The 15,439-nt window shown below is 34.9% G+C and overlaps 1 protein-coding gene across 4 annotated transcripts in view; it reads right to left on the bottom strand.

The window, feature by feature from the left end:
- The window catches only part of LOC142330479 (angiotensin-converting enzyme-like), a 102,419-nt gene that overhangs the window by 39,927 nt on the left and 47,053 nt on the right, over positions 1-15,439 (bottom strand). For 3 of the 4 annotated variants that reach the window (XM_075375746.1, XM_075375743.1, XM_075375745.1), the window contains exons 5-6: positions 10,139-10,282; positions 7,016-7,207 (exon numbers count right to left, since the gene is read on the bottom strand). In XM_075375746.1, the coding sequence (XP_075231861.1) occupies positions 7,016-7,207; positions 10,139-10,282 (336 nt within the window). The remainder of the gene's footprint in view (positions 1-7,015; positions 7,208-10,138; positions 10,283-15,439) is intronic. The other variant, XM_075375747.1, reaches the window with a different exon arrangement.

The following is a 15,439-nucleotide window of genomic DNA, read 5'->3' as shown; positions in this document are numbered from 1 at the left end:
TCCCTGAATCCAATTTGACTATTTTTGGCATGACGTCTGTACATACAATGTATCTCTCATAACTCAAAAACGATTTTGGGTTTAGGACTGTTGTAACATCTAGTTGTGCATCTACCCTTTTGATTGCAATCGACTGAACCAAAAGTGTCTTAAAAAGCCCAAAATTCAAAAAAAAAAATTGGATTTTAGGCTTTTCTTAATTGTAATAAGCTCTCATTGAGAGCTTTTCAAAAGTATATCATAAGTAGTAGTTATTTTTATTAGTTCCCGAGTTACTAGCCAAATAACATTTTAATTTATGAAATATTTGGATCTTACAAGGGAAAGACACTTTGGTTAGAATCAGATTTCATCTCTTTTTATTTTTTTTTTATTTTTTTAATTTAAATATATTAACTTATTAACAATTATTAACCTCTGGTTGTAAAAAAAAAACTTTTACAATAACAATAATAATGCCCTAAGGTAGGTAATCCCCACGTCCGGAACACAACATCTACGTTCCACGTCCAGGGCGGCAACAGCTGTACTTATGTAAAATACATATAGCTGGCTAAGGGCTCCGAGTAAATTCCTCGGATATATTCCTTTTTGGACCTGTTTCCATCTTCAGGTCACCAGACGGATTGGATTTTTCGGCCACCTGCAGGATACGAACAATTAAACGATTGGGAAGTGGACACATACCATATTTAGAGCTGGCGATGTGGCGGCCAGGTCAATGTTATTGCAGGTGTAACAGAGACCCTTCCATTGTCCACATGCCCCCTAAGCAAAGAGAAAAAAATAAGGAGGCTGATAAGATTAGAAAAGATGCTGATAAAATCAGTAGAGATTTAAGAAGAGCTTTGTTTGGAAATAATGTTCCCAAACCAAGATTTTTGGTCATTACAAAAGAGAATGGTAACTTCCAAAAGATTAGTCCATTCTTAATCGCTAGAGAGATTGCTAATTGTGCTGGTGGTCCTATCAAGGAAATCCGGAAGACTTTTAATGGATTGCATGTCGAAACTATCAATGACATGCAAAGCCAGAAAGTCCAGGCGTTGAAGAAGATCGGTGAATTTGCGGTTTCTGTACAGCCGCATAGCACCCTTAACACATCCAGAGGAGTTGTCGTTTGCCGTGATCTTCTAAACTCTACAGAAGAAGAAATAGTACAGGAAATGTCTAGTCAGGAGTGACACATTGTCGCAGACCTACTATGAGAAGAAATGGTGAGATTCTTCCTTCGGCCTCGCATGTTTTGACATTTAATATGCCGAATCTTCCTGAAAAGGTACGAGCTGGCATCCAACGGCTTGATGTACGGACATTCATTCCGCAGCCGATGAGATGTTTTAAGTGTCAACATTTTGGACACAATGCAGCTAGATGTGAAGCGCAGGAAATATGCATATGTAGAGTGAAAACACATGAGGGTGATCCATGTAAAGACCCTCCAATTTGCAATAACTGTAAAGGGCACCACAACTGTCGTTCAAGGAACTGCCCTATATATATATATATATATATATATATATATCATTGGAAACAGCTATTCAGGAAGTTAAAACGCTTCAAAAAGTTAGTTACCCTGAAGCGAAGAAAATTATCAACTCACGAACACCTCGACCATCAACTACATATGCAGAAGCAGCGGCTGCTCCTTCCACATCTAAAATTAATGTGGAGCAGTTGCTTAATACGATGGCACCGAGTCTTGTGACAATGATAGAAAGAATCATTGATTCAAACACTGAGTCAACTCATCGGACAGAACAAAGTAAACATGAGAAGGCTGACGTCATTGACATAAAACACGTACCAGCGCAGCTTAAAAAACCGGCAAAACCTGCGATTATAACGCCACCAATTGACGTAATGAGTAAACATCTTGATCTATCCGGAAAAGATCACTCCTTTTTCTAATCAGAAAGCTAAGGAAATTGCGCCAAAAGTACTGGAAAAGTCTTGGTCTACCGAAATGGAGGTGCAAGTTATTATTGAGAAAGCACCAGACACAGATGATAATAAATCTGTATGCATAGAGCCTCCAAAAGCTCAGAGAGCAGCCGCAGTGAGAGCATCTATATCAGCCAGCCCAAGTACAGCCTTAGAGATTGAATCCAGTTCATCAGCCGCCAAAAATGCATCGCTTGTGTGTCTAGATTCAATTGCAACAATGCTAACTGCACCAATGAAGCTTACATCACCGGATGTAAGCCGGCGAACGTCACTGGCATCAGAAAGAGAAGAAGATGCCATGTCCAAGGTCTCAGACACACTCTCATCAGAAGTTGAGGCCGTTCGAAGAATGGAAAAACGGTGCAAGAAAGGATGGCCGAAAGGAAAGTCTAGGCGGTAAACTTTGGATTCTAAAGTTGTATTAGAATTTGATATCGTGAACTTTCTTTTAAATTTTTTTTTTTGAATTGAAATTTATATTACACATGGCATTGCTTAAAAAAATATTTAACTGGGAAAATATATAAGTTTATCAAAAAGACTACAAAGAGGCTTAAATGCAACAAAAATTTTTATATAATAGTTATCTGGTAATAGACAGTGTTTTGATATTTTGATGTGTATTTTGTCTTAAGTGTTAATTAATATGTTACTTTTCAATATGTTACTTTTCAATGAGGAAATCAGCAAGAGATCTAGGGCTTCTAGGGACTTTCTGTGGACTCTTGTACATTCATTCCACACTATTAGTGAATGTTTTGAAATAATATCTTCCATCAGTGAATTTTTTGTTAGGTTAGACAATATATCTATATATTTGGAGAATTTTATTTTCAATTTAAATATTGAATGACCTGTTACTTCCTCTTCAATAAGGCAGCTGCTACTCCAGATGATGCCATTACTAAAGCAATTTCTTTTCAGACCTAATGTTTGAGAGAAGTAGATTAATTAAAGATGTTTCACAATTACTTCCTAGCATATTTTAAAAAAAAGATGAATCATTTTGCTTAAAAGTTGTATGGTTTTTAGAATCATATTTTAAAGTCTTAACTTTGACATGCATATGTCTCAATACTTCATATTCACTTGCATCGTAGAAAATAAATAGGCATTTAGGAGACTTAATTAGTTTTAAAAATCAGGTAGTCCTTGAACAGTGCTCCATAAATTTTTCAGGTGAAAATTCACAATTTAGTAGCAGTATAACAAAACATCACTTAATTGGCTGGGATCTACAAACTGACTCATTGAGGCAATCACCCCTGATCATTTTGTAGAAAGTCTAGGGCATCATAAGCTACTCAGAATGTTTTGTATAATATCATTAACGGTTTAATATTTTAATGGCTGAAAATCATTGGTTCATTTACATTATATAACAATGCTAAAACTAAAAATTTCAGATTTAGAATAAATTATAAAAACTCGCCCTGTAGTAGCAGTCTTTTCTGTGTTCAGAAAACTTTTCACACAAACTCTTTTCTTTTAATCCACTGTTAACCATTCCAAATATAATTCAAAATAGTAAAATCTTTTTTATACAAATCAAAAATTCTGCAAGTCATTTTAAGAGATTTTTTAAGTATTTCTTTCTAAAGTAATTCTTTTTAAGTAATGTTTTCTAAATTATAATGAACACTTTTTCAATTTTCACAGTAGATAAGTGACTGCAAGATACCTTTCATATAATATGTAACAAAAATAAAAAAAAATAATGCTAATTTACACTATACATTAAAAACTATTAAAAAGTTTACCATAATAAAAGCTAAGCTGTTTTAATAGCCAGGAACTTTTAATGTACTTTTACTATTATGTAAAAATAATAAAAGCAAACATAATATTGATAAATAATGTTTTTAAATATACAATATTGAAAAATACTGCACACAGATGCATAACACAAACAACGAAACTGAAATCCTACAGTACCGATAGTATCTGTGATCAGTCAATAGTTGGCTTCAGTATAAGCTATGCTATCAGGCAGATGTTTCGTAAAGTGAATGTTACGTGGTATGGACTTGTTTTACAGTAGGAGTTAGAACAGTGTAAGAGAGTATCAATACTGTAAGTTAAGTAGAGCCTACCAACCCATCGGGTAAGTTATGTAGACTAACCTGGTAAATTGGACTAGTGGTGAACTCATCATCTCAAATCAGCGGATTTTGAAGTCAAGAGTTCTAAGCTTCAAATCCTAATAAAGGCAGTTACTTTTATATGGATCTGAATACTAGATCACGGATACCAGTGTTCTTTGGTGGTTGGATTTTAATTAACCACACATCTCAGAAATGGTCGACCTGAGATTAAACAAATTTACACTTCATTCATACATATCATCCTCATTCATCCCTTGAAGTAATAGCCTTATCTAACAGAGGCTAAACAGAAAAGAAAGAAGTAGATGCCTAGATAAGGCATATTTTAGTATACTGTGTATATATTAAATTTCCTCTATCTAAATTACATTAAAAAAATAAAGATGTTATGAGCTTTTTCTTGAAAAAAACTGTTATTATGAGATGAGACCTTAAGATCGTTATTATTCATTTGCGGCTAGAGCCAATGGTTACGGAAAAAAAATTCATATCATTGCTTTCAGTTTTATATAATAGTGTGGTTTATACCACTATTCATAACATTGTTAATATAGATGTTCTTCTCTTGACCTTATACATAAACATTAAAGTAATTGTGTTAGCAAGCTGTTACAATGGAGAATAACATCATGTAAACCAATAGCTTTAATTAAAAAATTTTTGAGTTGTAAAAAACTAAGTTATTTTGGTATGTCCCTCTTTGTTTTTGTTATAATTCTTCCTGAAGAACCCGTAACACTGATTTTAAGAAGTTAATTTTAGATGCTGCATTTCCCAATGTACTGTTATCAAAGCCAATTTATATTTTTAAGGAAAGGAAACTAGATGATACAAATAATTATAACCCGTAGCTTAAAAAACTACAGTGATATTAAAAAACAACAACTGTTGTGATATTAAAAAAAACAAGATTTTTTAATGTCAGGTTTGAAAATATCACTATTTTAATAAACAGTTTGCTTTTAATAAAAAAAACAAGCATTTTTTAATACCACAGCATTAGTTTTTTCTAAAGCAATTGAGACTGTTATAAAACGTGTTGCTGAAAATTATATTGAAAAATTCAAATTGGTCTTATTGATAATCAACATAATTTCATAGAGATTCACTACTTCTATTTCAAAAAGTTGTTAATAATATGAGGGACTGCATTTACAATTATGTTGGCAGTAGTATCATGTACTTGTGCTCACTTTAGAGAATGTTACACGACTACTACTGCAAAGGTTAGACATTAGTAGATCAATTGAGTAACAACTACTGTGATGTTCACCACTACTCCACTATTTATTTGAACCAGAAAATATTAGTCTTTACTGACTTTTTTATTGTGCAGACAGAAACTGTATAAGATGTTGAAATTGATCTAAGACTTTTAGCACAATGACAGTATTTTGTTCCAAAACTTTTTGAATAAAATAAAAAATTCAAAAATGCTCAACTAATATTGTGTTTGAAGAAGGACTCATCTATGAACACAAGTGACAACAACATAAAATATGTACATGACGGTTTTGTTAGTCAGATAAGTGATTATTGATGAGGTTGCTGATTACATGCAAATTAGTCATAGTTCTGCGAATAAAATTGTCCTCAATAAAAGTTTATTGAGGACAATTTTATTCTCATAAAATTCTCATAATATACAATGTTTTATAAATAAATATATTTGTTGGGTGTCAGGAAAACCAAATTAAATCGTTGTGGTAACAAAGTCGATACCTCCTTGAGCAGAATCATCACTGATATGTAATTTGAGTCAACTGTCAGATGCCAGAGTAAATAGCTGAGTATGTAATGAAATCACCTAGCCAAAAAATGTATAAAATTTATTTATCAGCAGGAAAATGAATGCTTATTGTGTTTCTGGAACCAAGAGGTGAATTCCACAAAAAACAGTACTTATAACACTGAGACAGTTATCGACATGTTATAGCCAAAAATTCAAAGCAAACACCAAAAACTAGTTAAAAGGCATTGTGCTGTTTAAACAACCGCCATAATGTTAAAATGCTTCAGGAAATCAAATCTGATTACTGAAGCATTGCTCTAAATCTGATTATTGAAGAGCTCTAAAGTCTTTTGATAGAAATAATTTGATCCACTGTATCATCTAATGTTTTCAAGGTGTTGACATTTGTCGTAACATTTTGTTGGAAAAAATGTATATGGGAGGAGTTCTATTCTACACAGTTCAAAATTATTTGGCCAACAAATGGTGCAGTCATTTGAGAGGTATCACCTTAGAGAAGAAGTATGAGTTCTGTCAGGTCAGATTTGAGTGTGTTTATAAGTGTTATTATAATCAATAATCTATGATAATAAGTGGGGTTATTCTGTCTTCTAAGTAGATGAAAAAAAATTCTATGTTTCCTTGAACATTTTAAAATTACTGATAAATTGTTAAATGAAAATAAAAATTACTTTTAATCTTAAACCCTCTGATAAAACCACAGGTTCTGTGAAACCATTAGGGAATAATGTAAACAATAGACTGTCATTGCACAGTTACATTAATGCTGCAATAATAAATTTTCATGCATTTATATATCTTTTATAAAAATTGCTTGGCTTCTCTCAAATGAATTAACAAGGATGAGTAGATTAAATTATTTCAGTCATTATTATATGGGTTATATACTTTGGATAACTGCAGATAATTTGGGATTTATTGCAGAAAAAGACTAACTGAATAAATGTGGGATCAATCATAAAAGATCATTCCTAACCATTATTCATTAATTAAGTCACAACAATATTTGGGAAAATTCTTTATTATGTAAATAAATATAAGGTACACATTATTTACTTACAGTTTTGATGAAATTGTATTTCCAGTTAATATTTTAAAATACTTTATAAGAATTTTTATAAAGTAAAAAAGTAATAATAAAAGACAACTATTAGTAAAAATTAAAAAATTCTTGGTAAATCCAAAAGGGTCACCGATAGACTTATCTTACCAAGTAAATGAGCTGGAATATGGCCTTGTTGAGTAATCAGTGTTCGTCCATGTACCAGTCTCAAACAATAACGCACATATGCATGTAATTCCCAATATAATCGCTGAATTCTACTATAAAACATTTTTATTACAATATCAACATTGCTTTTATAGTAATCACTAAAATGAATGTATTTTGGATCTGAATACCCTGAAACAGAATAAATTAACTTTAAGTAGTAGCACTAAATAGGCAGGGTATTTGAGATGGACCTTCTTAATATTTAAGATATATTTGTGTTGAAGAAAATTCATTTTAAGGTGTGATAGATATATTTGGGATAAGTTCGGTGTCATGGAATTGATAGAAAAGGACTCTAAAAAATAATAATTTAGAAATTAACTATAATAAAAGAAAAAGAATAATAAAAATTGAAAAACAGGAAAACTTATACTTGCAAATTTAAATTTTAAAATAGAATCAAATAATTTATAATTAGAACAATTTGAATGTTGAATGAAAAAGAAATTTCAATTTTTTTTTCACTAAAGGTTTGATAAAAAAATGTGTGGATTTTTTAAATTTCCCAGACTGTGTAAATCCCAATTGTCACTTTTTTTTTTTATTGTCTTGATACACTTGCCCCTAACATATGTTTACATTGGTAATCATATCAGATACTTAGTTTATTGTTTGGCTGACAAAGGTTACATGTGTTTTGGTATGGTTGGTGATTTTTAACATGTGGAAAAGATGAAACAAAGAATTTGCATACAATTTTGCTTTAAGAATGGAATAAAGTTCAGCAATCCATTAGAAATGCTGAATGTTGGTTTAGTGATTCTTCTATGAATAAAACAAGCATTTACAAGTGATACAAATGTTTCCAAGAAGGCTGTGAAGACATTGAATGTTGCTTCAGAAGATGATGAATGATTTGCAGCATGTTAAAATGCCATGCCTGACTGGGATTCAGACCTGGGATCTCCAGATAAAAGGTCGAGATGCTACCACTCATGCCATAGAGGCCAGCCCAAGAAAGTATTACAAATTTGTTATCAGGTTTTTACAAATTCATAACTTTTCTGTTAAGTTTTGTTTATGATAATAAAAGTTGATTCTTTTTTGGTTTTCATAAACTTTATTACCAGTTTTCTCGGTAAAGTCTCTCTACAACTTTTGATAATAAAATTTCGGGATTTATTAGTCATTTAATAAAGTTGTTGTACTTCAAACCTAAAAAACTTGTTTTTCATCACCAAATTTTGCAGTTTTATGTTGGATATCATGAAAATGAGAGAAACACAGTTCTGGGACCTATTTTATTTGATTTTTCATGTCAAACAACATAAGAAACCATAAAATTTACCCCTTATATTTTTGCTTAAAAATTTCACTGAAGGTACTTAAATCTGGGCAGAATATTTTTTTAGCCGTAACTTGATAACAAAGTGTTTTTTTGGATATTTTTTCCTTATTTCCAAATTTTTTCCTTATTTCAGTCTCCAGAATCAGTTCCCAAATTATTTTCCTTTCCTCCTTAATCACTCTGTATTTAAGGAAATTTTTTTTTATTTATATCAGTTTTTTGTAGAAATAATTTTAATCTTATCCCCTATATTTTACTGATTAGGTTTTCATATCAATTAGTGTGTCATAGCTGTAGCATGTTCTGTTAGACACTGATCATTAAGGAGTTACACTGAACTATGGAGACACCCAACAATAGCTATTTCTACAATGCTATTTCAACAATGGCTATTTCTTTCTTACATCTCCTCTCAAAAACTGCATAACTTTTAAACATCTTATTTTTTGCTGCCTGTTTCTTGTAGGATAAAATACTGATGTGAATGTGAAATAATCACAATGACCATGTTGGAATGACTTTGTTTTTATTTTAGCTGAAGTAATGCCCACATTTGTGATAATTATCCATTGATTTCCATATCAGTTTCAGAGTCTGTACACCTGTGTTTATGATATTTTTAAAAAGCTTTCTATTGTATTTTCCCTGATTCATAAGTAGCTGACAGTAAACAACATTTTTTTTTTGTTTCTTGGTTAGCAGCCATGGATCAAATTTTGCCATAATGAAAAAAATGTTCAGTTTTCAGTTTTTTTATTCAAGTAATCAGTTTGTTTTGTGGTCAATTTTTTCTAAATGATTATTGAAATTTGACATTCATGACAGATTTTATTATTATGCCTATTAAAGTTTACTGTTCTTACCTAATCTATATAAATAAAGACAATCTTTGAATTTGTGTGTGCCTTTATAACTCAAAAACTACTTAACCGATTTCTCTGAAAGTTTCACAATTTATTATTATTCGCCCCAGGAGTTCCATACATATATTATTAGTTCCATACATTTGTTAGCCTGGCATGAGATGTTTGTTATGCTTAGAAATCACCAAAAACAATGTATGTTCCACAGCATTGCAATGATTTTTATTTATTTAATTGAAATATAATTAATATTGTACATTTTATTATTTTTGTAATATAACTTGTTAAATATAATTCCATATTTATTTAATTCACACTCAAATTTAGCAATAGCAAAGACATTACTGGGTCCACTAGTTTGATAAAATAAACCATTTACAAACTGTGTGTAGTTCATATATTAAACCCCACAAACCTGCTGCAACATTTTAAGATTTTCAATAAAAGCACTGGTATGCATTAAAATGGTAGTAATAAAAATATTACTTCCATCTGTTGAGACCAAAATTAACAGTAACAGCCACATTAAAATTAAATCATATGTTACAGCCAAATAATGAAAGAAAAATGTCATGTGAATGGTTAATTGATTTTAAAGCTTCGGATTGAGCATTAAAAAAAAAAAAGTATATATGAAACTATCAACAAAAATCGCCCATGGATTTCAGGTTAATAGCAAGTTCAACGCAAAGAGACAAATTGATTTAAAAAGCACTTTTCAAATGCATGGATTAATCTTCGTTAATGATTAACATAAACAGTGTTAAACTCATCAGCATTGAAAATCCATGCATTCATATATGTTTTGAAGAAGAGCTTGTAATTCTAATACATATACATATCTGAATGATTTTTTAATAAAGAAGTTCTGATTTATAACCATTAAAGATAATTAATTCTAGTACTTACCATGGGCATTAGATGCATCTATAAACAGATCTGATATTCTTCTAAACACTTGTTTAGAATGGTCATCAAAATGTTCATAAAATGATGTCCAGTAATATTTTAATGTTTCTGTATCTGGCGTTTTCTTCATCTCAACTGTTATTTCTATATTAAAAATGAATAAAATTTGATTAAAAATATTCAGAGATTAAAAATGGATCGGTGAAACACGCCCACGCCTGCGCGAGCACGCGCGTCACTTATCCACACTTACCTTCACACTTTTTTCCAAATAAATAGTAAAAAATCCATTCTTACTGAAGTGGATATGCAGACAGTAAATATTCTAAAAAAAAATAGTAAAATCAGAAACATATTGAAAGAAACGAATACAATGATAAAATTGCAAAACCTTTTTTCTGAAGCCAGTTTTACAATATTGGAAACAAAAAAACTAAAATAGAGAGAAAAAACAATAATACACAGTAGGAGTAACTAGGACTAGAAAAATCATGATGAAGTATTACAGTTAAGAAGTGAAGAATAATAAATTAACAATGATTTATGGATTTACAATGATTGATGGACTTATGCTGCAGTGTAAATTTGATGTGCTCTTAAAAATTATTAAAATAAGAAAGCATAAAAATAAAGTTTTTTTTAAAATCTGGTATTTGAAATGGGAAGAATGTTGAAAATTGGGTTGGTTTATTTTATAGTTACAATTGTTTTACAATGAAATGTAGAAGAATCGAAACAGAATTTTGTAAAAAAGAAGAAACAAATTGACAGGACCTATGCCCTATGTTAGGACGTATTGTAAGGATGTATGTTAACCATTGTTAGTTAATTTGAATGTAAAAAAATGTGTAGAGGATCTAAGAAACTATGCAAGAATACAAAAATGATTAAATATGTTTAAGGCAGTGTCTATAATAGAAAGAGAGGAGCAGAGGAAATATATGTTTTTTAAACCGCTAGTACTCAACGGCGAGTGGGACCTTCGCAACCTCTGGCGGACAGCTCAGACTACACAGTTTCTGTCTACGAGCATAGAAACATTGTGTGTTTCCTGTCAAGCGGTTTTTTAGAAACAATGATTCTGTGGTCATGTTTCAAAGTCTTTTCCGTCGAAATTTTAATGTCGAACGTCGAGGAACAGTTCTAGATCGAAACATACTCCGATAAGTTGAGGAGTTTAGAAGTATTGTATCTGTGATGAAGAAAAAAATCATCTGGCCATTTAGTCCGAACTTCGAAAACGTAGACAGAGTGAGAGTAAAACATAGAGAGAAAACGTAGACAAAGGCAGTTCTTGCTAGTCCGAAACGACCCGCTGGACGATAGGCTTTAGCGCTGGGTATAGCACGTCGTTCGTTTCGTTGCATTTTACACAAATCTCAAATTTCACCCGTACAAAATAATGATCGTCCAGCAGCTAACTGAAAGGGATTTCGAGCAATGCAAAGAATTTTGTGGTGTTATGAACGCCATTCTTACGGAAGATGCAAATGCCCTAATAATGATGAGTAACGAAGCCCATTTCCATCTGGATGGCTATGTTAATGTACAGAACTGTTGGTGCTGGGGATCGAAGAACCCACGTTAACTACGCCAAAAATCTCTGAGCTCAAAAGTAACAGTGTGGTGTGGTGTCTCCAAGACAGGGATTGTACGAGTTAGATGAGTACATCTTTGAAGTGAGTGTTTGTGTCTTTCTGCGCTCTCTGATTTTTTGTTATTTGCAAGTGTTTTCGGTATTTTTACGGGTAATGGGACTGGAAACTGTTGATTTGAGTATTTTTGGAAGTGTGTTTTAATTTCTCTCGAGTTTTGGACGCTGGACTAATTTTTATTAGATTTTTAGATATCGGCCTTATTGCCATTTGCAATAGGGTCTATAATTGACTGTTCATTAGTGACACAAGTTAGTGCGGCGTCGTACGTGAGTTGGTAAGTTGTTTACTTTGCTGAATTTGTATTCTCTTGTTGATAAAATTCTTGTTGTTAATAATTATTAATATTTATTATTAGTTTTGATAGCGTGAACTATTATATTCTAGGTTGAGGATAAACTTCTGATACTAAAATTAATTTTTAATTTTATTTGTTTCATATCAGTGTTTATTTGTTTCTTATACAGCTTTGGTTGGTAGCTTAAATTAACAAGCTACGTTTAACAAACTGAACTACCATTATGGAGGAAAAGCCGGTTGAGACCGCTCTGGAGCCGACAACGGTGAACCGGGAGGACATGGAGGTCGATCCTATGCAGGCTGACCCTACTACCGAGGTAGTCCCTTTTCTAGTGGTTGTCCTTGAGCGGGATGCTGCCGGTGGCGAGTGTTAAGATGGCTTCTACCTAGGCCTACTACATGTGGCAGGAGGGGAGCCAAGAGAATAAAAGCTAGGCACTCTTCCACTGAGGAGGAGGAGATTCCCCCCACCTAGATGAAACTGTGAGGAAAACTTGAACGCCTTGCTAAAGAGCTCAAGAAAAACATCGGTAAAAAAGTGAAGAGGACCATTAAAGATATTGAGCCAGGATTGGGCAACACGGTCAGAGACCTGAGAAAGGTGGTTAAAGCCATTGTTGTTTCGCATGGGTTTAAAAAGATATCAGAGGCTGCGTCACAGACGGTTTTTCTCAATGGATGTTCCATTCGGGACCGGCTAGACAGTGGAGTCCCGCTCGAGCAAATGACGGATTTCATTAAAACAACTTGGCCTAGGGAAGCCTATAAAACCACCAGGATTGGAGTGCCAGATAGAAATGAAGGCGCCTTGAATACAATGGCGGTTGTAGACATCAAGGAGATCTTGGAGCTTAAACTTATCGATAGCCTGGCTGCACGACACCCTCAGGTGTCGTGGTTGCTGTCTGGTCCTAGGGTAAAGGCGGGCAATGTCCTGTCTGCCAGGTTGGAGGCGACGATAATAGGTGCGGAGCTGGGTCGCGCTCCGGTTTCGAAAAATTTCCATTTGACGTATGTAGACAACGGTGATGGAACGGATCTGGCCCAATGTTTGGTTGATCTTCACCAAGGTCTATGGTAATAATGGAGGAGATCTTGGAGCAATGCAAGTGGAAATTTAGGGCACGGCTACATACATACGTAGAATAATCGAATGTCAAGGTCGGAAGACGGGACGAACTTATCATTTGGTAGCGCCTGTGGGTAGACGTCCCGTTGCCTGGAGGGGCGACGTGCAGGAAAAAAGCAAACATATGAGATCCTGGTTTTCAAGTCTAAGGCTACATATGCTGAGTTGTTGAAGTCAGTTAGGACTGATGTTACGGTGCCTGCGTCGACGGAAATACTGTCAATACACAAGACTGGAGAGTCGATGGAGATTAAAGTGAAAGAGGACAAGAGTAAGTCCGGGGAGTTCAGAAAGGTTCTGACAGCAGCGATGAAGGAGGGAACTATACAAACTAAGACTTGAATGGTGACCCTCCGTATTCGGAAACTAGAAAATGATATAGAGAAGAGGGATATAATTGGGGGCCTCGGTGTACTGGCTGAACAGGCCCTACCAGATGAATTACAGATGTCGATAACGTCAGGGTTTGGAGAAACAAAGGTTCCGACTTGCCGAATTCCTGTTGCTTTGGCCGCTCCGATAGCCCGAAGAGGAAGGGTGCGAATTGGACTCGTATCTTGCAGAACGGATATAGTTGATGTACCTATGAAGTGTTGAAGTGCCAGAAAGTGTTGGAAACCCAGAACACCAGTGACTCGAGATGCAACAGACGTTGCGCGCATAATTGAGGAGATCTTACCGGAGATAGGGCACTGGCTGATGTGGGGGCACTGCCGTTGTTTGAAGTAGGGGAGCTCAGTTCGGCGATGTAACGAGTGCCCTCGGAGATGGCACTGGGCCCAGATCGCCTGCCGAATATGGTTATTAAGGCTGCAGTTGGTGCTGATCCTGAGGTGATTTAAAGTGTATACAACACCTGTTTGAAGGAGGGAGGAGTATTCCCTTTGAGATGGAGACGACAGCGCCTGGTCTTTAATCCAAAACTAGACAGGGACTTTGCGTTGCCGTCCTCCTATCGGCCTTTATCTATAGTAGATACATTGGCCAAGATTTTTGAAAAAGTGACACTGCAACGGTTAACCTGTGCGGTGGAGGAGGCAGTTGGACTCCACCGAAATCAGTACGGTTTCATTAAAGGTCGATCTGCACTGGATCCTGTTGCAGATGTACGGGGTTTGGGGGAGCAAATCATTGCTGGTCACCGAAGATGCAAAGGAAGAATGTGCGTTCTGGTTGCACTGGATGTGAGGAATGCGTTTTCCAGGTCGCGATCAGACGCGCGCTAGAAAGGTTTCGAGTTCCAATATAGTTCGGATCATCTGCTCGTATCTTACAGGCATGTGTATCATATATGATGTTGATGGTGGCGTCCTCGAACGTGTAGTGAACAGAGAAGTATCCCAAGGGTCGGTCTTTGAACCAACCCTCTGGAATATAACTTACGACGGAGTTTTTAGTGTACCACTGCTTCCGACGGTGACGATCATAGGCTATGTAGATGATCTATTGTTATCGAGGCGGATACACGGAGGGAGGCTGCGTCGAAGACCAGCCACTCCTATTACTACGTTGCAGTTTGGATGGTAGAAGCTGGACTACAGACGGCGCCGGAGAAAACCGAAATGATTGTAATTTCCTCTCCTAAACGCAGGCCAACAGTGACGATTGAGTTGGAGGGTAGAAGAATTAAATCTAACGCCGCGATAAAATATTTAGACATTTGGATCGACGCTAGACTGAGATTTGGTAGGCATTTTCTTGAAATCTCTGAAAAGGCGGAGAGAGTTATGCGCTATGTTGCGGGCATTTTGCCTAATTTAAGAAACCCAGGGCAATAAAGGAGGAGACTACTTATCGGAGTGGTATACGCCATATTACTGTATGGTACTGAAATTTGGGGGGATGTTATTAAGTATAGGAAATACAGAGGCATATTGGAGGCTCTCCATAGGAACTGTTGTCTCAGGGTTGCAACAGCCTAGAGGACTGTCTCCTTGGAGGCCGTAGAGATCATTTCCGGATTGCTCCCGATTGATTTCGTGATTATGCAAAGGAAGAGGATGCGCGAATACGGGGCTATGACCTCAGTTGAAAAGTGAGTGTGGCAATTAGTGAAGAAGTGTTAAGGAATTGGCAGGAGAGATGGGACTGCTGTGAGAAGAGCCGATGGACCTACAGGTTGATTCACGATGATGGGAGATGGTCTGAGAGAACCCATGGCTCGCTGGATTTTAATCTTACTCAGCTGCTGGCGGGCCATGGGGGATTTAGGGGCGT

Source organism: Lycorma delicatula, chromosome 9, assembly GCF_047948215.1.
Source record: "Lycorma delicatula isolate Av1 chromosome 9, ASM4794821v1, whole genome shotgun sequence".
Classification (NCBI taxonomy): Eukaryota; Metazoa; Arthropoda; class Insecta; order Hemiptera; family Fulgoridae; genus Lycorma; species Lycorma delicatula.
Note: the sequence above shows the minus strand (reverse complement) of the source record. Positions and strands in the feature narration are given on the sequence as shown.